Here is a 22,702-nt window from a genome sequence, read left to right as displayed (position 1 = left end):
AAAATATTTTTTAGTAATATGCATTTTAACATAGTTTTAACACTGAGTCATTAAACTGTAAAAGTCACTAAGTACTGTTACTTCTAAAGAAATCGGGGTTTATAGAGCTCCTGGTGGTTTATGGGGCGATCGTGGCTCAAGAGTTGGATGTTCGCCTTGTAATCGGAAGGTTGCTGGTTCGAGCCCCGGCTTGGACAGTCTCGGTCGTTGTGTCCTTGGGCGAGACACTTCACCCGTTGCCTACTGGTGGTGGTCAGAGGGCCTGGTGGCGCCAGTGTCCGGCAGCCTCGCCTCTGTCAGTGCGCCCTGGGACTAGTTCTTAGGGACTAGTAAAGCGCTATATAAATACAGGCCATTTACCATTTAGTGTCCCCAGGGAATGCAAAGCTGTATAACCTGAGTCAAACACATACTATAAGACAAGCAGTGTGTCATTAACTGGACAGGCAACAGGGATGTGCAAATAGTTTATTGGCAGATTGACAGAGCATTGTTTAATGTATATATTCTGTGACAGAATAACTTGAGATTGTAGATATAGTCAGAATTATTTTCTAGAGCATGGATTTGAAACATGGACAGTGATATTCATAAGAAAATACTGATTAAGAAAAACCCCAAACACACAAAAAGGCGAAATCATTCAAAGAGATGCACAGTAACTTAAAACCTGACAGACGCTCATCACAGTCAACATGTCAACCAACATGTGTCCTTCAGTAAACTAAGGAAAAAACAGGAAATGTAGCGAAATAAAAACATACTTGGTTCTGTTTCCGTTATGAGCTTGAGGAATGTGTCGTTAGAGACGTTTCTGCTTGAGTTAGTGTTTAAAGACATTTTTTAAGTTAGTGTTGGTGTTTAAATGAGAACGAGCAGAGATGCAGGCAGGCAGGGATGACGACAGATGACGCAAAGCGGACGTTTTCCATTCTAACTGTGCTAAAAATCACGAAAAACACGACTCGTCTCTAAAAGCCTCTACCTGTCATGCAGGTGTCTCCTAAACAGCAGTATAAAAAACAAAACAGAAACATCTGCATCTGAGCAGTGATCCGTTCGGACAGTTTTGTGTACATTCCACATGTCAACGTCTAAAATAACAGTACTCTGATACAGAAAAAGATTGCATTGTTAGGCAGATTTCACTACAATAATCAAGAAATGTCTTAAATATGTGTTTCTTGTTCTTATTACTGCACTTTTACCCCTAACCCCCAGAGGATTCACAAAGCTTCATAGCATCATCGTACACGAGCGCTGGCTTTTCAGAACATGTTTGGACATTCAGCAGTTTTCATTCTCACAGCTTTGTGCTCCATGAGACTCCAGGCAAGCCCTGCCTATACACTTATTTCTCAGCACTGAGGAAGCAGCTGCTACGGCCATACGAACACTAAGATGATGAGTTGGAATACACACTTTAGTCCTGTCCAGATGTTACTTCCTGCTCCTTTTGACCAGCACCATAGAGCTCTAAGGCCCAGGTAGGCATGGCAAAGATTAACCGCCATCATCATAACTTCTGAGTGTGTATTGGTGGTTAACTGTATCAAAATGTTAAAGCTAAATTAAAGGCAAAGGCAGGAGCAGCCACAAATGAATGTTCATTTATCTCTTATAATTAAGAAATAAAGGCTACGGTATTTCATATTGATCCCAATTATCTTTCAACCTTCAACCAATAGATTGAATCCAATTATTTTTATTATCCTTACACTGTGTTTTAAAGTCAAACTAATTCACAACCTTAACGCTGACTTTTCACATCTTTGCCACCTTCACTCCTAAGTAACGTTATATCTGTTGCGGCGGTTTTCGGCCAACTGCACCAGCTCGTCGACGGTGTGCTCCAGGCTGTAGAAGTGCTTCTTCAGCAGTCGCCGGTTCATCCGTTGGTCTCTGAAACCCATCTCCAAAAGCTGGTCCATCTTGGAAGGGCCTTGTGTGGTGGCTGGGTCGATGCCTCGCTGGAAAAGAGAAGAGAAACGTGGGTGAATTTTTACCAAAGCAGGGTGGTAAGAGGAATATAATCAGGGATGTGTATCTTATGATTATGAGGTTGTTGTGACTAAAACTGCACTTTCTGTGGTTTCACTCATGTGGCTTCAGAAGGACTTCCAGAAATCCCTGGGAAAGCAGCCCTAAGCGCCCTTGTTCTGTCAGTAAACACTTTACTGATCGCTTCCCCTCTCATCCAAGAGATTCTAAAGAATTAAGGGGCTCCACCAAGGCCCAGTACAAAATAAATAATAATTAGTGTGAGCTGTGAATTACGCGAAGCTACTCTAGCGGAGTAAAAGAAGAAAAATCTGGAGTTTAAAATGGATCACTGTTTGAGGATGGATCACTGATTTAATATAGAAATAATCACATGATCCATTATATTGTTGATTATAGCGACTGTAAGAATTAATTAACCCAAAAATAATAAATAACACAAAACTTAGATGCATTTTTAGTGCAGTACCTTATGGGATTCAATCATAGCAAAAAAGAACATACAGAGTATAACAGAGATGTTAAATTTTCTTTCAATCCTCATTAAATCCTTGAAGAGATGATACATTCTGGCATATTTGCTTGTGTGTGAGTGTTTCTAAACAGCAGGATGTGTTATATACCTCTACTGAACAGCTTGGTCCAGTGAAGAGAGCCTTATAAGCAGATGCTGCCACAGAAAGAGCTCCCTTAACAAGTCCCTCTGTGATTCCTCCTTGGCCCCTGCAACGAATACAGCGCTGTCGTTACACAACCTTACACAGAACAGTGTTACAGGAAGCAATGTGGCACAGTTAGCCACGCTGTCACGAAACGCAGACAGCATGCCACATATCTAAGAAATTTTACCGATCCTGCAGGATATTAATAGATCAAACAATAACATGAAACATGAACGTGTTAAAGACAGACGCACATTCAACAGAAATAAGTCGTTGTTGTTTTTTTGTACCTTGGCTGCAGAGCATTGCTGGGCCTGGGATTATATGTCTCAAAGGCACTGGCTGCTGAGCCTGCTGATCTTGACAGACCAGATGATACTGCAGAACAGATAAAAAAGGGAAATTACACGAAAGCAAAGGTTAAATGAGGAACAAAACCCTTCGCTGAAGCAACAGATCCTTAAAGGTGGTGTGCAGTCTAACTTCCTTTCTTGGCTTAGTGGGCAAATTGTGTTTCCTAAGTAATGTGAGCTGTGCTGTTATTTATATCTAATGTAGTTACACCTAGCTGTGGCAGTGATACTCACCATTGAGGTGGACTCTTGGTTGATGCGGCTCATTTGGGTCACAGGCTGGAGAACTGGGATCGTCAGCCAGGTAAAGTGCCTCAGACCTGAAATAATACAGAAACTTTTATTTTAAAAAAAAATGAGGCTAGTCTGGGCATTGGGAAAAATCCTGGCAGGGAAAAAATAATAACATTTTGCTTTCATATCATCTATCATCCAAATGTGTCCCCCATCTAACCTGGGTGAGTAGAGGGTCGGCGGGGGAAGCAGGGGGTCAGGGAATGGCACCACTTCAGGGGTTAAGGTCACCTCATCCACAGTTTGGGAGGCACAGGGCATCTGGTTCACACTGCTGTTGATTTGAGTGACTAGTGGAGGCCCAGCGTTTCCCAGTAAATCCTCAGCAGAGGCCACCTCTGTCAGCTCCTGCCTCTCTCCCAGTAGTGCATCCCTGCCCGGCTCCATGATGGACTCTTCCTCTTCCTCCTGCTCTACATCCGATTTGTCCGAGGCCAGAGCAGCAGCACCAGTGCCAGGCTGCGACATGGCGGAGCTGTACATGGACTCCCCCAGAGGCCGGCTGGTGTCAAAGCAGTCTGGGAGGATGACGCTGTAATCGTCAGAGGAGACTGAGGAGATCTGGCTGCTGATCTGAGGCACAAGAGAAGAATATGAGGATATTATTACATGAGAATTTCTATACAAACTCTCTTACAATAATTTAGATCTAATCAAGTCACCTCATCCCAGTCTTCCCCTTTGTTTCCATCCTCCTCTTTCTCTTCTCGATCATCCGTCACGTTCTGGGTACCATCACAGGCCTCAAAGTCTTTGTCCTCGTTATTATGATGTGAACTCATACGCAGGTTTTTATTCTCTGGTTCAGGTGGAGAAACTTGCAAGAAGGAAAGAAATGACTAAAATCAACATCTGGATATTGAGGTCACACCATAACATACAAATAGAAACAGACATTTTGGTAGAAAAAAGCAGAAACAAAAAAAACCCCAGACGTTGTGCACTAACTTGGCCTGGTTTCCTCTTTTTGGGCGATCCAGTTGAGTCCTATGTTTGTAGGCAGAGCTGAAGTTTCAGGTTTAACGGCGCCGATCTCATTTCCTTCTTGAAACTCATCGGTCTCCTCCGACTCATCTGTTTTCTCAAAGTTCAGAACCGGGGAAACTACTGGAAACGTGTGAGAGTAGCACAAAAACAACAGCTTAGCACATTAAACAAGATGATGTTGACAACTGATAAACTGGTAGGCTCCTCACCCTTTGGTTCGTGGCCGCAGCGCTGGAGCCTGCGAGGGGGTCTGTGGTCGGGGGCTTCTTCCAAAGCGAGGGATCGCATGACGGTCTCACACAGGAACTGTGCTCCACTGATCTCATCGTCCCTCTCCTCCTCCTGGGCTACAGGCGTAAACACCTCCTTCAGATTCCTCAGTTTCCGTCCTTAGGAAAGTCCAACAAACAATTAGATAAATAATTTTGCACTTCACTTACAGCCTACGGGGCAGTAAGAATTTATTTAAATATATGTAAGCCAAACTATATGAGAATGACTTTTGAAGACATTCTCACCAAACCTCAGTCACATATCTTGGAACAACTATGTCTTTAAAACTTTAAAACAAGACACCATGGGCAAAAATAATTACAACTTTGGCTACCACGGTTTATAACTGAGATAATACAAGTGTTTTGACTCCCTGCCATGATGGTGCTGTAGGATTAGTTTAAATCAGTTGTTAGTTTATGCATCCTAGTTCTAATTAAACCGCATGGGAGTGCACTTAATTAAAAAAAACTGACATTTTTTAAATGTAATAATTATTTGATTTGATTTAAAAATCACACTTTAAATCAAATCATGTGATATTGTTTGGCTATTTAACTGCAAACACCATAAACTTGCATTAAGTCCAGAAATTAAATCACGAAAGGTTCGAGTGGGCTGATCAGTGAGCCACCAGACAGTTACAGCAATTAGCTGGCTTGATTTTTAATCGACAGCTCGTGCGCTTTGTTTCGATGGCTGGAATTTCTTCCTTCCTGATAAAGTTTAACAGCGTTGATCCAGCAGCCATCACTCAGATGAATACTATCTTTGATGACAAAGACACTTTTATTTTAAATGTTAAGTATGACTAATGCTTCTGTGTTAAATCTACACATTTGTAGAAACCTTCACTAAAGTTTGAAGTGCACTTCCACAGAAAACCGCCACCATTTTTTTTTAAATGACTGGAAGATAATGATTGAACTCAAAGAGAGAAACTCCACCAGCAGCTAGTGTCTTGGTGGCAAAACTGTTGAGCTATCCAAGAATACGGCCGTCAGGCACTTGTGTTGACTACACTGTAGGCTCAAAGCAGATTCAACACATATAGTATAAGTCATGCGTAAGTAATTAAGACTCATTGTGCAAACCAAATCAAATTAGAGGTACAAAGAGCTTAACCTGAACTGAAATCTAATGTGTAAAATGACTGAAGCTGCCCTCTAAACAGCTGATTTAAGGCAAGAATACTTTTAATTCAAAAGTTTAAATTTTATTCCTTTTTTTTGCCTGTCCCGTTTGGCTCTTTTGCCATCAGAATTATTGTCTAAAGGCGAAGAAAGATGCCCAACGGATTTACTTTACCAAATGGACCATCCCAGCCTTGTGGCAATGGTCTATTTGATTCACCTTTTATTGTTTATTTTATTTTATTTTCACTTGCTAAATACGGGACAGACTTGACTGGGGTTAAATGTTAAATTTTATTCCTAACATCCCATGGCTTAGTTTTCCAGTAATTGTAAGAATTCATACTGAATACACATTACTCTGTGTGTCTTCTATTACTCTATTCGCCTCACCAAAAAGTTTTCGGACTCCTGAGATCTCCGTTTCCTCTTTTTTGGGAGATGGGCTGGACTTGTCCAACACAACAGTGCAATAGGGAAGAGGGGATATACACGGTGTCAAATCTAGAAATGAATGAAGAGAAAACACGACACAGTTTATGTTTCTAAATCCTGATGCGTTCACTTGGTTAAACTGTTAAACCTGGAAAGAACAAATTTCATCCAAAACCTTTATTCAAAAAACAGATAATGAATAATAACAGTTATTCTTCTTGTATTAAAGCATTAAACTTGACTCACCTGCAGGGGTGTTATGAGGAACCTTTTCCAGGTCGTCCGCAAAATTTAAATCCAGCAACTCAAAAGATAGAAGATCCTTAATAACAAAACAAATTAGGGAAAATATAAAAATAAGTGCCAGTGTACTTCTGCCAAGCTCTGTGTATAATTAAGAGCCAAGTACTGTTTGTTATTCAACAGATTTCACATATTTTCCTTATTAAAAATTGCCCTTGCTGCTAGCTTTCAGGAGTATTGACTGAAGCTACTTTAAAGCATGTTTTAGGTTTCTGAGCTTTTCGAGTGCACACCTGTGCAGTCATGAAGTCCACTGGTGGGAAGTAGTAGTCTTCAGAGAAGAGGCCTGCCAAGAAGCCAGTGTGGCCCTTCTTGGCCCGCGCCTCCTTCTCCTCTGGCTTCATCTCTTCCTTCGGTGGTCTTAGATCTTTCTTCTGAAGGACAAACAAGTGTGCCATCGTTAGTGTCACTAAAGTGTACTGAAACTTTTCAATTCATAATATGATTTTTTTTCAATTTTACTTCTGGTGTTTATAGTATATGATCTTTTGTCATGCATTAAGCTTTTTAATTCTGTGTTATTCTTAATTTTCAATTTTTATCGTAAGTACACAGAGTCACATGCTCACATACTGCAGTAGAGAACATTAAATATGTACAATGATTTACAAATTAGTTCCTATTTATTGTAAAATACCTCAACGACATTATGTCAAATGTTGAAACAGATTTTTTTTTTTTTGTTGTTGCTGTGAGCACAATTCAAAAAGCTTTAAAAGCAAAAGTGATCCTATTCTTGCCTAATAAAGGAATCCACTAGCTCAGCAGTCCAGAGCCTCCTACGTCATTATGCTTCAAATGTTTGCAATGGCTCACGGGTCTGGAAAGCAGGCAGGCCGGTTTAGTGGGGAGATTCTTTTACTATGAAGACGAGCAGCTGTAATGAAGACTGTGATCTGAGATGTTCCTTTGTTGCACAGGACAGAACTTCCTACAAAGTCATGTCACATCAGCACATGTCTTGAAAGCCTGTACACAGTAGCATTACAACCCAAGTCATGTGTACTAAGGCCCGTCTTTACCATCAAGTATACTGGGTTTTCAAACTTTGATTGGTAAGACCACAGGACTGTTTTCCACTTTACTTCAGGGCATTTTAAAGAGGCTCAAAGAGCCTATACAGTGATTTTCAATCTACTCCTGCTGTGCACATACCTGCTTACATACCTGCACAGCAGGTATGTTCTTACAGGTGGATTGTAAAACGTAGCCCCATTTTTACTTCTAAAGACCTCAGCCTGCCTGTGATGCTATGTTTTTGTGCTTGGTTGCACTTTGCTTCACTTTTTTTAATGTGTTTCTGGCGACATCACAGTGGTTCTCCTGCATGTTTGATTTGTTTTTTTACACTGGAAAACCTTCCTGATCATAAAGGGATCTGTATGCGCTCCTGGGATCGAACCAGAACTTTTATACTTGTTAGGCAAAGGTGTAAACCACTACGCTATGAAACCACACATACACTAAATTAAAAAAATGTTTCAACATTTGATATAATATTACTGGACTGTTTTCGATTAAAAAATATAGCTTAATGTTATAATATATATTGCATTATAATATTACTGATATTTTGCACAGCTGCCCAGCTTTTTTGAGAAACGGTAATTAATTTGGTAACTGATCTATCAATTATTTTTAGAATTTATTCAAAAGGTCACAGTCACACAGGCCTGGAAACTAGTTGGTGGACAACCTACACGGAAGAAAAAATAATTATTCACAAACCGGTTGCGAGTGATTGTTGTGAAATCGATTTCTAAAGTTCCTTTCACAAGGCCTACAAACAAACTGGTGACCACGTAGATGGTTGGCAGTGGTTTGCTGCAAACCTCCTTGTGATTCCTTCGGTCGCCAACGCGTTGTCGTGTGCATGGAAGATGCAAAGCAAACACTCACAAACTACTCACCAAGCAGCAGTGAAACCGCGCAAACCGGAAACGGAGAACATGAAGTAAAAGTTGCGCCCTTTAAAATGTCATGGCTGAAGCAGTAAGGCACAGCTTTTACTTTGAAGACAGTTGTTCTCTCTTTTAAATTTCTCTGCAGCTCAGAGAGTAAAAGGCTAATCTTTGCACAGATGTTAGCATCTTCCAGGCTACAAGCCTGTGCAACAATGGGAATCTGCTAGCAACCAAAGAAATCACAAGGAGTAGTAACCACCCAACAACCAGTAGGGAAAAATGCACTTTTCCCTCAGGTCGCCTGTGGGTCATCCACTGGTCCCCAAGCCCGTGTGACTGAGGTCTAACTTGCTATATTTGCTGTGTTATGAAAAGCAAATCCACACATTTAGCAAACAGGAAACATTTAAAATGCATTTTAACAGTTTAACTGATTGTAGAAAATATTTTAATGCTTCTGTTACGGTGTTACAGCCCTATAATTATCCTGTTTGTTTCAGAGAAATATGTAGAGTGCGTCATCCATGTCCACGACTAACAGCCTGAATTAAGTCAATAATCTAGATGTGCACATGTTGCAGCTGTGCAGGGTGTTACTGAATAGCAGACTTGCCAGTCGTTTTCTCTGATGCCTGAGTCCGGTGCGTTTGTCTCTTTGCTTGACCACGATGCTGCACCAGACACGCGGGCCAAACTGAGACCCACAGTGCGCCAGGCGCCAGTGGGAGGTGTACGTCCCGTCTGTCACAGGAGCAACTAAGGCCACACTGACCATTCCCACATGTCCGGGTGGCAGCAAGGGCACCGGCACCTCCCTCTTCTCCTCTGATGCCAAGCTGAGGTTTCCCCACATGAACACTAGCTGGGTGCACGTACACACATACACAAAACACAAAATAGGAATACACATGCGAAAAAGCACAAAGACGAGAGCATGCAAAAAAGTCACATAACTAAAAGAATACATACAATCAAGTCAGGGGCACACACACACCCACACCCACCCATACACACACACACACACACACACACACACACACACACACACACACACACACATCCATTCAAACAATGACAAAGACTTCAAACTTAAACTACAACACAGATTAACTGAATTAAAATAATAAATATCTTAGACAGAGAGGGCGTTAGTGGTATTACGCTGGGTAAAAAATTTTAACAGGTGTTAGTGGATAAGACGAGGCTATGAGTACAGTGGGGGCTCAAAGTGGAAGTAAAGCAGGAGGGAAAGATAGAGTGCAGCCTGTCCTCTTGACGAGTGGGAGGGGTACCTTAGTCTCTGAGGTCCAGCAGATAGAGCCCGTGTTCTTCATCTTCCAGTATTTGATGAACTTGGTACCAGGCTCCAGATTGGTGCCGTCAGGCAGATTTTCATCCAGAAACAAGGCAGCCATAGTGGGCACCAAGGACGTGTGCGAGACCCCGGGACCCCTAGTTTCAAGTGTACAGAGCATTGTTGAAAAAAGCCCTGGTTTCTTATAATACCCATCTTTTGTTCTCTACGAATCAAAAAAGCAGGACCGCAGATTTTTTTTTTTTTTTTTTTTGCAGCTCAAAAGCAATTTTCTTAGAAAATCTATGAAGCAGCAGCAGCAGTTTTCACATTGAGGTAGTTCCAACAATTTCCACCACCCCAGAGCAGCCAGCGATACACTCATACAGACTAGATTACAAAGATGGCATATTTTCATTTCTTTTCTTGGAAAAAAAGACTTTTTTGCATCCATGCTGGGTTCAAGGTACCCAGCACTGTCGGACGCTCTTCCGAGGTGGCTCTTACTCTGGACTGGAGGCCTGGGGTTCAGGGACCAGGGCAGGGATGGGACCTTGGGCTGGGGCTGGACCTGAGGCTGTGTCTGAGGCAGTAGGAGGGGACAGGGCAGGGACCTGGGTGGATGTGGAGGCCATGTTTGTCAGAGTGGCTCTTCCTGAGGTAGAGGGCCCACTCCACTGCAGCCCCCTCTTCTCCAGTCTCAGTTTCTTCTTGATTTCCTTCACTTCGGCTCTTAGCTGCCTTCTTTCTGCTTTGAGGCGCTGTCGTTCTGCCTTGCGCACTGTCCTGTCTCCTCGCCTTGGGAACCTGGTTTAAAATGTCATCAGGAACACCTATTTGTGGACTATCAAATGTTTATTTTCCAAAAACAAAATCATAAAAATTCCCATTGATAAGTCATTAATTACAGTAATCTAGCTGCAAGAATAATTTACAATCCCACTTTGTGTGTGTTTCTATTCATATTTTCCTTCATTAATGCAGAGTTATCCTCAGATTAGGTTGTTTACCTTAACTCTCCTGACATTCCATGTTCTGGGATGGAGAGAGGTGTCTTGGTTCTCACGAGGTTGTGGCTAGGGTCATGGCTATGTCTGCACATCTCACACAGGATGCAGGATGGGCACACGCTGGCGGGGAAAATAACAAAGACATTAATGTAAACATTTACACAGCTACTTAAAAAACACCAAACATGTAAAAATGGTTAAAAACAATGTTGTGATGACTAGAGTTAATTTCATGCATACCTGCACTTGTAGGCTCCTTCAGAGGTGAGTTTGTTGCAGCTGCTACAGTTTGGGGTGTAGCCAAGAGATCCATTCGAGGTGGAGGGGCCTGGTTTGGGTCCCATAATACCGCCAATAGCCCCAATTGCCTCAGGGGGACCTTCAGGGGATTTGTGGGTACAACACTGGACAGAAAAGTCGCTGCACATTCTTTCTACTACCTCCTTTACCACCTCATCCTTAAACTATGAAAAACAGAAGCAGAGCACAGTATTTTATTTAATCGCAAATCAAAAATAAAATGTTCAATGTAAAAATACTGCTTCACAGCAGCGGTTAAATTTTACCTTCTCCATGTATGATCTAAACCACATAGGAGGGGGCTCATCATCTGGTTTGTTCCCCTTGTTATCTTTTACTGCTACCTGCATGAAAATACACCATTCTTCAGTTAAGTGACAAAATCAGAGATTTTAGCTTTTAATAAAGAAGCACAAACTTTTCCCCCAACAGGCACAAAAACTTAACTGACTTGAGGCATCGATTTTATTAAAATGATTTCAAAGACACTGCACATGTGAGAATCTAAAGGGAGAAGAAAGTTGGGGGGAAGACTAGAATTACTTACAGCTTCTCGCTCAGGGGTGACCTGCGTGCCTTTGTCCACTGTTTTAACCCTTGAGGGGTAAGGAGGAGCGGGTCGAAGGTCTCCTTTCAGCTCCTTCACCTCGGTCTTCAGTGGGCCCCCACAGGCCTGTCCTTTCATCTTGTACACATTCATGTGTAACTGGTTTCCCTGCTTCTCTGCACTCTGCATGGAGAATTAGCATAGAATGCAAACCGCAGTCAAGTGACACAGTAGCAACGTGATGTGTATACAGATGCATAGTACATATACTGCACATATATTCTGTTATTTTCACCATTTGTTCTTCTATAACTTTAGTAGTCTAATTAAGGACACCGTTGTGTTGTTTATGTCTTAAGTGTAGTTTTACGGTGCAAGTTCTCTATGTAAGGATATATACTATAGCAGTGGTTCTCAAACTGTGGGCTCCCTCTAGTGGTACACGTGAAGTCTCCAAATATTTTTAAAGATTGAATAATATACCATGTTCTGATTGAAAGATTTCTGAAAAATTAAAATAGTTCTGCTATCACTTCCAACATAAATGAAGACAGAAAACTAAACAGCAGTGACATTTTTAGGGTTACTGAAGTTGGGCTAGCTGGTATATAACGTTATCCGGCGACACAGCTATGTTAGCATAATATAAACACAGTGAAGCTGGAGGATGAACGCTAACTTTTTTTCCACTCAATAAAAGTTAACGTGAGGGTTCCCGATGGGTTGGGACAAATGCAATCATATGGCAGGATGCTGCAAATGGACCAAACTTCAGTCAGGAGAACGACTGAGATAATCCATCCACAATACGAGGTTAGTCATTAATATACTGCTGCATGGGCTGGGCTGTAGTTACACGGTAAGGTTTTAAAAACTGAGCTTTAAAATGAACTGGGGTGATAATAACAGAGAGAGGCTGACAGTGATCAATGCTATTTTTAGGGGCTTGTTCAGATTAAATAGAACAAGATACACAACAAAAACACAAGAGCCTTAATAAATGCAGAGTAGTTTAGACCCAGAAGCAGGTTTCATCACATCATCACTTAAAGATTGGATATCCCGCCTGCTGTTAATGTTTTAATGCAGTACAGTTGTTATTATTATTATCACTTGTCACATCCTGTTCCGGCTGCTGTTACAACCAAATTTCCCCTTGTGGGACAATTAAAGGATTTTTCTATTCTATTCTATTCATGACAGTTGAAATAAATAACATTCATATAATAAATAAAATTGTCTCGTGTAAACTGTATATGCTGTTAAGTAACCCTATACTACTGCACTTTAATGTCAGTCATAAGGCTGGTACTTTAAGAGCCATATATTTTATGAGGTGGTACTCTTTTTGAAAAGTTTGAGAATCACTCTACAGTAACAAAAGCTATTACTCTGTCATTTCTGTTTAAACCTAGCACTGGTACAGTACCTTGATGGCTTCTTCATATTCATCTGTGGGGGGGAAAAAAAACAAACAAACAATAAATAACTTCACATTTTGTGACTCAAATTTGTATTTTTCCCCGGTATTTTGATATTTCCATGTAGGGGTACACCAGGAGTAAGGGTCAAAAAGTTTAGGTTCCAAATGTATTAACTTTCCAGTTAACAACTTAAAAGACACAGCTTGACTCCACACATCATTGTTTACTGTTATGCATATTATGCTACATGTCCTGCAGGCAGAGCTGTGAGTATTCAACACAATGCATACAAAACCAGTTTGCGTGACACACATATTTTATAACTAATGCAGAAAAGGATGTTGATCACAATCCCTGTAACCAAAAGGCAGTTGCCTACACCATGGAGTGTTTGAGCCTACAATTGAATTACCCATTTGTTTTACTGTGTTACCTTTTGACTCTGTTTAACACCTTTGTGTGGACCACATGTTTTGCATGGCCTTTCAATGGTTCAGCATCAGTTTAGCTGTTGCTAAGTCCACTGTATTTAGGTAAATGTACCACCAAAGTAAATTCTGAAGACAGGACTTGACATAATTTCTACAATACATATTATGAATGCCAATATTATCTATCATAGATCCATATCAGGTTAGGAATCTATCAGTTGGACAGCTTTCCTGGATCAAACAGGTCATTAGGGGGTGACTATGCATGTAAGCACAATGGGTTAAGATGTAGTTAGGGAAAGGAGTCTTTGTTATCTTAGTTAACAGAGGTTTGTGCCTTTTCATGCTATTTTTCAGCCATCTGATAATCAAACATGTATTTGAATTTTGAGTACATTAAACCAAGCTTTAAACAAATGCTGGCTACATATATTTTTAACAAAGTCCTGGTGATTTACCTTTGAAGGAAGACCTAAGCCTAAACATATTCAACATAAAATATATAGAAAACAAGCAATTAAATATTGTCCTCACCTTGACTGTTTATGCAAATCTGAAATATAAGGTAAATGAGATCAAAATTAAAAACTGAACTTGGACTCTGCCAAAACATTAGCACTGAAAATCTGCAATGTACACAATCCCTTACCTCTTCATTGTCTTCATCAAAGTATTTCACTTGAAAGTGGTTGATCCCAAATGATGCTTTGATCTGAAAAGTAACGCAGAACAATTGAGAGCAGTTCAGTTTTTCTCCTCACACGTGTTAGGAAAAACATGACCCATGTCTGAGTCAGTGAGAAAGACCTCCACAGCTGGATACTGTATTATACATATGTAGTAACCTTAAATCAAACTGAGCACGTCCTCACTTGTGTGCCTATATTTTGTAAAGCTCCGGTTGGCTTAAAAAAATATTATTTACAAATACATTATTGTTATTGTCGTAACAACATCGATTATCCTTTGGGAGCTCTGTTTATATGTCTAGGCCAAAACGTCTAGGCCTACTTTTTCACTAAACTGCGCCAGCGTTTAGCCAAGACTCTGCTAGCTGCTTACCCAGACTTCAACAGCTTCCCACTCCAATTTATCCATATCCTGAGCCAGAAACCTCTTCACGTTCCCCCGGAAATTGACTTTAATAGTAACAGGGAGCCCCATGTCCGCCGTCTATGGGTGCTTAATGGCTATCATTTGCGTGAAACCCGGCCTGTGTGAGCCCCGCTGCCCTCGGATGTTTTCTCTTGTTTACATCGTCAGCTGCGTCTAGAAAAAGACGGTGACGTTGCGCGCAAGCGCGGTCGCAACACCGCCACCGTCGCATGTTTATTGTCGTCATCTTTAAGCTCACGAAGTGTGGCAGACAAGTGATAAGCCACACGTTTACAGGTGAATTTAATGCTGTTGGGACAATCGTTCTGCTCATATTCGACTACATAAGATGTCTTCACTCCTCAAGGTGGATAGTGAAATTAAAACCAAGGTGAGGTTTGGCCTTTTGTGAATTCCAGTTGAGTTTATACTGCGTGTTGTTGTTGCCATGTTCTTTGCTAGCATGTTAGCCACATTTAGTAGCATGATGTGGGAGCTCGGATAAGGCCAGGCTAAGAGCAGCTACCGGCTAACCGGTTTCTTGTTTCCCGCCTACTGCAGTACACCTGTCAAACCTTTCCCCAGGTGTGGTGTCAGGGTGGTGCTAAGCGTAACGGGGATCTAGATAAAGTTTGATTTACAGCCCCCTGTGCTGGGAAAATGGTTGCTGCTACTACGACCACATGCACTGAAGAAGGCCTGAGCTACCAAGTTAGCTAACTCAGCCAGCTGCCGTTCACACCGGCGTTGAGTTACCAATGCTAGAGGTTGTCTCTCACACTGAGGAACCGGTCATGTGTTTAAAACTGGACCAAAATAAAGTTTACTGACGTAAAATGAGTATTTTTTGTTAACTTGGTATTCAAACTCTCGTATATCTGTTTGTGTTTACAGGTCGCTGCTTTCAAGGAACGTATCACCGCAGAAGTAAGTCTCTGTCTTACGTTGTAAATTAAAATATATACATGCAGGAGTTAATCCTGGCTCATAGCGAGCCTTTAGGGGCCTGTAGTTAAGGCATAAAGTGTGCTTCTTTATTTAATGGAAGCCTGCGTCCAGCTATGAGTAAATTAAATCGAACTTACTGAAGGGGGAAACACCAGTCTGGTACTGGTATAACACCTTTTGTTCTATTTGAGCACTCAAAGCACTTTCTATTAAGCCCCATTCACCCAATTGCACGCTTTCTCACACACACACACACACACACACACACATACATTCAAACAGCATTTTTATCTGTACTTGAGCACTGTTTATCTGACATTCACACACACTCACCCACACACACACCCCAGTTGATGGATTGGGGACAACTGGGGTTAGTATCTTGGCAAAGGATACATTAACACATGTAGTGGAGGAACAAGGGATAAATCTACCAACCTTCTGATGTGTAACTAGTGTGCAAACTCACAGATATCAGAATCAGAATCAGAAACTTTATTGTCATTGTCATGAGAACAACGAAATTAAGAATGGTCCCCGATCATTGCATATAGATGTTTCTATATATGTATAGCTAAATGTGTATATTTGATGAGCACTTTCATACACACCTATTATGACTGTGATGTCCAAGACTCCACTAACACTGCACATTTCTTCCAGGCAGAGGATCTAGTCGCCAATTTTTTCCCAAAGAAGTTACTGGAACTTGACCATTTCCTCAAGGTCAGTTAATTGTACATTCAGCTAAATAAAGTTGGCATAATTTTAAATCTTTGAATAGTTGAAACTCATTCCTTCCGATGTATTATTTGGCGTTAAAGTTCATTATTTATTAGTCAGTCTTTATCAGTTGTCCAGAGTTAAAATAGTAACACCCAGGTGCTGTTAAACAAATTCACTTTACGAACTGGTCATCAGCAAACATAAACATCTCTATAAAAGCAAACCATTTGAAGTCCATCATTTTCCAGTGAGGGGGGTTGCTCACTAGGGCTGCCACAAACGATTATTTTGATAGTCGACTAGTCAGCGATTACTTTTGCGATTAGTCGACTAATCAGATCATCATCCATTGAACATACAGCATACAGCTTATTGCACCAGCAGCATCTGCTCTTATATAACTATCATTAGCTTTCAGCTTTAAGTGTTTAAGGTATGTGCTAACTAAAAATAAAGACAAGATGATAGTTTATTAAATTTTAATGACATTTGCAGAGTGTTTCGGTGGAGTTTAATAAACTCCTTGCTATCTAAAATATAACAGGACACCGGAGTAAATTCTCCAGCATCTCACACTTCTGATGATCAGCTGTCTGCTTGACGTTTATTCAGCTGTGTAAAAACTATAACTTTAATCTCATCCAAACCGATTTACTCAGGAACAAATAAAACACTGAAAAAAGCCAAACAACATTTTGAAGTTATCTAAGTGACTTATATATCATGTTTAACCTGAGTAGTGAAAGACGGCGGTGGGTTTGAAAACGATCTGCCGGGAGTCCGTGTTCTCACGGCTCTAGTTAGCCTAGCCCCCGGCTAGCTATCGAGCTAGTGGGTAACAGATGCCTCCGAAAACGTCGGAGCGCTTTTGAAAATATGTGGTGTCTTGATAAACTGAGCAGATATTTGAGGTTTACACAGCTACATTCTCGCCTGAAAATATGTTAAACGTTTATTTTGTGACCCAGAAAGAATAATAAGAATAATATTAAAACTAACCAGCTGCCGCCATTGTTGGAAACTAAGCAGGGCCGCGATGGGCCGCGCTATGAATTCTGGGACAAAGCTGCTTCTTCTTCGGGGTTTAACGGCAGCTGGCATCCTTGGACATGCAGTGCTGCCATCTTCTGTTTCAGTCCATTATTACACTCTTAAATCCTACTACTGATTCCTGCGTCTTTTGCGATCTTACAAAGCTTCAAACGACGCGTCGACTATTAAATTAGTCGTCGACGATTTTGATAGTCGACGTAATCGTGACTAGTCGACTAATCGTGGCAGCCCTATTGCTCACAAGAGGAAAACATTGAAATGGCTGGTAATAATCGCAGTTAACTCACCCCCAAGGTCACACTATACAATGTTCAGATGTAATTTTTGTAAGAGTTATATCTCTGACTTTACAGGCCTCAGTTAGAATGTGAAATGTTAAAGTGCATGACAGCACAATTAAAGACCGGACTAGTATGGCTTGTTTGTAAGATTTGCTGGGAGAAGGCTCTTCAGCCACAGGACCTGGCCACCTTCCAGTCACAGAGTCGACCACGAACTCCTCTCTGTCCTAAAATAGATTCAAATGTGAGGCCATCTGTTTAACAGCTAAAGTTGGGTCACAAAAGACAATGATCTTCAACAGAATGAGCGAAAAAGAGAGAATAAGGTGTTTTGTGTGGCAGGGATTTATGAGACTGTGTATTAGTAAATAGCTGCAAACCTTAATGAAGTGAAGCAGCATATAAAGAGTGGGCAAAAATTCCTCCTGTGAGAGACTGATATCATACAGAAAACCATTCAGGTTGTTGCTGCTAAAGGTGGTTCTACAAGCTATTGAATCATGGTGTGGTCTTAGTTTTTTCTCACACTGCTTCTGTCCTATCGCTTGGTTATTGTTGACTACATAATGACATAATCATTTGAAGTCTTGGACATTACTATATATGTCACTACATAAGTCATATGTAGTTCTTCTGTGTTTGTATTCATCTGTTTTTTCAAACCTTCTAGATCATCTTTTTTGATGTCCTGACATGTGAAATAGATTAGATTTGGCAGCAGATGTGCTTTCTTCTTACCATGTCTGTATATTTATATTTGTACCATGTCTGACAACTAATATTCTCATTTTTTTTCAGGATCCAAGCATAAACATCACTGAACTGAAGGAAATTCACTCAGACATAAATCTGCCAGTGCCAGATCCCATCTTGTTCTCAAATCTCCACGACGGACTAGATGCGGTGAGGATCCATTTTAGAGTTCGATTTCGTATGGTTACGGTAACTGTTGGTAAGGCAAGGATGAGAAGTTGTTGCTAACTGTTGCATCTCTCTCACAGCAAAATGCCAAAAAGAGGAAGCTGGAGGATGGAAGTGGGGATGACATGGGTAAGTACAGCTTTGCTAGCTGAATATTTAGTCTGTATTTTATGTATTTTTAACTTTTAACTTTTTACTCCTTTATCAGTGACTGGCACCAAGGTCTTTGTCATGCCTGATGGGATGATGAAGAGTAATGCAAACCTTGTTGATCTTATTGAAAAGGTCAAGCCCGAGATCAGGACACTCATAGAAAAATGTAACACAGTAAGTAAGAGCTCTAAAGTCCTTCATCTAAGTAAGTTATTTTGGCCATTTGGTATCCCCAGCAAGGAGCCATGAACTTACAACAAAGCTAGGAATGTGTGACAAATGAAGGCTTACTAATGAAACAGGAGAAGCAAGGCACAGATTTAAGAGTTGGGACTGAAAACAAGCAAAGGGTATTGAATTTGTTCTTTATATAAGATGACTATCACATGCTCGGCATCAGCTAAAATGCTGTTGGCGTAAGTGTTTACTTGTCAGATGTTGCATCCTCTTTTCTTAGCTATATTTGTCTCTTTCTGCAGGTTAAAATGTGGGTTCAGCTCCTCATCCCCAGGATAGAGGATGGGAACAACTTTGGGGTGTCAATCCAGGAGGAGACAGTAGCTGAACTCAGAACAGTTGAAGGGGAGGCTGCATCTTACCTCGACCAGATATCAAGGTTTGCAGAACCTTGCAGAAATCCCAATCTCATATGAACATCCCGGCTTTGGGATTTGTCTTTAAAATGTGAAGTCGCTTTCATGTTAAGAGACCATTTTTGTCTTTCTTCCGTACTTCCAGATACTACATCACAAGGGCAAAGCTGGTTTCTAAAATAGCAAAATATCCACATGTGGTAAGTGAATAGCTTTAGTATTAGAAAGTAAAAAGCTATATAAGTTATACTATAGAAGTCTATCAAATGCTAAGAAATTAACTATTTTTTTTAAACTATTTCTTTCATTTAAGAGTTTTTCCTTTATACATATAAACAAAAGGAGAAGAGAAGGATTACAGATGATTTGTACATTTGGGATAATTAACCTATACACTTAGGGCTGTAAAATAACTATTTGCATTTTTTATAAGAAATATTGAAAGAGAAAGGCTTTAAAAATATGTGGTCTTTGGTTTTAGGCTGTAAACGGTGACATCTAGTGGTTTACAACATATATAGCAGCCAGTTGCAGCTGGCCCTCATGCCACCCTCATGGAGTCAGTTTCTGACTGTTAGATCATTAACATCCAAACCAGTGGCCCACTCAAGGTCTTTTTGTAAAGGCTGTGGCAGTGTTCTTCCTCACAGAAAGGAGCAGATGTAAGTGTTGCTGAGTTTAAAGCAGAGTGTGTTTGTATATCTGGAAGAATTTAAAGCATGTGTATGAAACAATTTTTGTATCGGTCACCCTTGAAAAAGATTTTAATCTCAAGGTGCATCGTGGTTAAATAAAAGTTGATTGAAATGTCTTGTTGCAAAATTGAAAGTTCTTATTATCAATTATCCTTTAGTGAAATGACAAACTCTGATATCAGCCTATCTGCTAAAATTTCCACTGACTTCGGCAGTTCTGTTTTATATTTAAAAGAAGATGTACAATTAAAAATAAACATAGAATCAACTTTTTTAAACAGGAGGACTATCGGCGCACAGTAACCGAGATTGACGAGAAGGAATACATCAGTCTGAAAATCATAGTTTCGGAGCTCAGAAATCAATACGTATGTTGTGGCCTTCATTATTTATCAGCATCTATTTATACTTGCCTGTGTTCAGAAAGCAGAATAACCGATATGTTTGCTTGTTTCCAGGTAACGTTACACGACATGATCCTGAAGAACATCGAGAAGATCAAGAGGCCTCGAAGCAGTAATGCTGACGCTTTGTACTGATGTTCATCCAGCTGTCTCTGCATCCACCCACCCACCCCACGCCGTCTGCCCCCTCGTCTCTTCACCATGCCTGTTGAGCAACAGTAGCCGGGCCCCGGTCCGCAGGACTACAGCTAGACATTCACCTTCTCCAATACAATCAAGACAGCCCAATACAAAGACATAGCTTCTATAGATGGACACATGTTTTGTTTTGTTTGTTTTAATTGTAAAATATTGTTTTTAAACCGTTTGAAGAGTATTCACTCAGAAAATGGAGAGACAGATCATAAGCCCTTTTCAGACGTGCGCCAGATATCATTGCTATTAAACTGATGGCAGTCTGTCATGCACTCATCAATTTTGTGTTAATGTTCCTCATGTTTGTTCGTAATTTACAGAGAAGTTCTTGTATGCATGCGATATGTGGCAGCTAGTATTATCAGTATAAGCGGTGAAGTGTCACCACACTTGCAGCTCTTTCTGAGTGCAGGGCCTCTGTGTATGTGCAAGGAGCTGTACCCCGTCATTCCCACTCGGGCTCGGAAAGGATAAAACTCCTGGGTTAGTAATCCCAGATGAATGATTTAATTGGTGCTGATGAGATAAAATACTATTAAAATGGTCTTATTGCCGTTCAGGACCTGCGCATGCCTGTCTGCTACCGCATGAATTCAGGATTTTGCAGAGTGAATAAAAGTGTTAAGCAGTCTGGTTCGGTAAAGTTAAGATGGCTGTTTATTTGAAAAGTGCATGTCTGAAAGGGGCTTCTGATATCAAAAAGCGCTTTGTATTTTTTAATTTTAATTAAACATTTTGTCCTCAGATCCTCGTGAACGGCCTCATTTGTAGCTCTTAAATATTCAGAGCAAAGTGGTTTGTCATTATTGCTGCCCATTATTTGTTACTGTTTTAATTATTTTGTCTTATATTGGACTCCTGCTGCATCATCAGTACAGTAGTTCATAGGAAATGCAAAACATGCTGTTAAGTTGTTCTGCAAATGTTAGATATTGCGACGTGTAGATATCACAAAATATGAAAACAATGCAAGTTTTAAGTCGTGGGCTTAAATGATTTCAGTGAAAATTCACGAGTCAAAAGCTTCTTTTATGTTGGAGCATTCATTGTATTGAATAAAAGACTGTTTTTTGATAAGACTTTTGGAGGCATGTTGTAGGGTTTTGTTTTGTTTTTTATTTTTCTTTTGAAGTTTGAAGCAAAACATCAGATAGTGGTGTGACATGGATACAATGTTTCCTCTTGACCTGCAGATGTCGCTGTGGCTTGTAAGTGCTTGCTAGTTTAAGCCAAGGTGTAAAGGTCCCGACTTTTGTGTGTTTAAATATCAAATCCTTTGTCCCATGTGCATTTATTTCACACAGAAGTCAGCATCCCAAATATATATAAATGCAAATCCACAGTTTAAAAATTAAAGATCAAGTGGTGCTTAATGAGATCACACTGAATGGGTGTCAGATAGGAAGGTTTTGAGGCAGCTTTACTCACATGTTAAGCAACTCAAAACTTGAGATTCCTAAAATTTAACTAACCAGCAGATTATGATATAGATTAATTGGCTACTTTATTAGGCGCACTTTTTCAACTTCTCATTAACAGAAATATCTAATCAGACAACTGCATTGCAGCAACTCGACACTTTCAAGTATGCAGACATGGTCAAGAGAGCCAATTGAAGTTCAACCTGATTATCAGAATTGGGGGCGGGATCATTTAAGCAGCTTTGAATGTGAATGTTGATGCTACACAGGCTGGTCTGAGTATTTCAGAAAGTGCTGACTGCTAGGCGGTTCCTACACAACCACCTCATGTTTACAGATGATGACTGAAAAATAGAAAATATCCAGTGACCGGCAGTTCTGTTGGAGAAAATGCCAAAGGTCAGAAGAGAATTGAAAAGAAACTGAAATAACTCCTTGTAATAACCAGGTAGAAGAACATATTGAACCTTGAAGCTGCAGCAACAGCAGGAGATCACATTGGTCAACACTCCTGTCAGCCAAGATTGGGAAAGTGAGACTACAGTTCACAGACTGGAAAAACATTGCTGCATTTCTGCTGCACATAGTAAGGTCAGAATTTGGTGCAAACATCATAAAAGCACGGATCCAGCCTACCTTATGGTTCAGGTTGACGGTGGTGATGTAATCAATACCTGAGCATTGTTTCTGACCATGTCCATCTTTTTATAACCACATGTATTAATTTGGTGCTAGTTTTAGGTTTAAGGCATAATATGGGAATTGTATATGTCAGAGGTAAGTCTTACACACTTGCACTCTTTGCAGTTAGACTAACACCCAAAGTTTAATGCTTTTCTTAACTTTGAAAAGCTGACAAGGGGCAT

The 22,702-nt window shown here is 40.5% G+C and overlaps 2 protein-coding genes across 4 annotated transcripts; one reads left to right on the top strand and one right to left on the bottom strand.

The window, feature by feature from the left end:
• Positions 1-453: 453 nt before the first annotated feature.
• nbr1a (NBR1 autophagy cargo receptor a) lies at positions 454-14,615 on the bottom strand. 2 transcript variants are annotated; one of them, XM_085466820.1, is made up of 22 exons: positions 14,414-14,615; positions 14,001-14,063; positions 13,886-13,904; positions 12,926-12,948; positions 11,497-11,679; positions 11,216-11,293; positions 10,890-11,113; positions 10,650-10,769; positions 10,147-10,446; positions 9,638-9,797; positions 8,959-9,207; positions 6,675-6,815; positions 6,385-6,460; positions 6,097-6,207; positions 4,507-4,686; positions 4,259-4,417; positions 3,973-4,127; positions 3,471-3,883; positions 3,251-3,336; positions 2,954-3,041; positions 2,625-2,724; positions 454-1,970 (listed from the first exon to the last, which is right to left on the bottom strand). In XM_085466820.1, the coding sequence occupies exons 1-22, from the start codon at positions 14,513-14,515 to the stop codon at positions 1,788-1,790; spliced, it is 3,213 nt and encodes a 1,070-aa protein (XP_085322946.1). In that variant the 5' UTR covers positions 14,516-14,615; the 3' UTR covers positions 454-1,787. The 2 variants fall into 2 exon arrangements, with proteins under 2 accessions (XP_085322946.1, XP_085322947.1); XM_085466821.1 differs by lacking the exon at positions 10,147-10,446.
• Positions 14,595-21,494, top strand: psme3 (proteasome activator subunit 3). 2 transcript variants are annotated; one of them, XR_014922029.1, is made up of 10 exons: positions 14,595-14,837; positions 15,341-15,373; positions 16,058-16,120; positions 18,253-18,357; positions 18,456-18,504; positions 18,584-18,702; positions 19,008-19,144; positions 19,267-19,321; positions 19,603-19,783; positions 20,098-20,159. XR_014922029.1 is itself a non-coding variant. In XM_085466825.1 (10 exons), exons 1-10 carry the CDS (start codon positions 14,796-14,798, stop codon positions 20,353-20,355), a joined length of 771 nt encoding a protein of 256 aa, XP_085322951.1. In that variant the 5' UTR covers positions 14,595-14,795; the 3' UTR covers positions 20,356-21,494. The 2 variants fall into 2 exon arrangements, 1 of the variants encoding a protein (XP_085322951.1); XM_085466825.1 differs by lacking the exon at positions 19,603-19,783 and adding an exon at positions 20,275-21,494 and having other exon boundaries at positions 20,098-20,184.
• The last annotated feature ends 1,208 nt before the right edge of the window (positions 21,495-22,702 follow it).

The sequence above is a fragment of the Copadichromis virginalis genome, linkage group LG8 (genome assembly GCF_057382275.1).
Source record: "Copadichromis virginalis isolate Kocher_CV1m ecotype Utaka linkage group LG8, C_Virginalis_male_GT1.1, whole genome shotgun sequence".
NCBI classification, from domain to species: Eukaryota; Metazoa; Chordata; class Actinopteri; order Cichliformes; family Cichlidae; genus Copadichromis; species Copadichromis virginalis.
The sequence above is the reverse complement of the archived record's forward strand: the minus strand, read 5'-3'. Positions and strand labels throughout refer to the sequence as shown.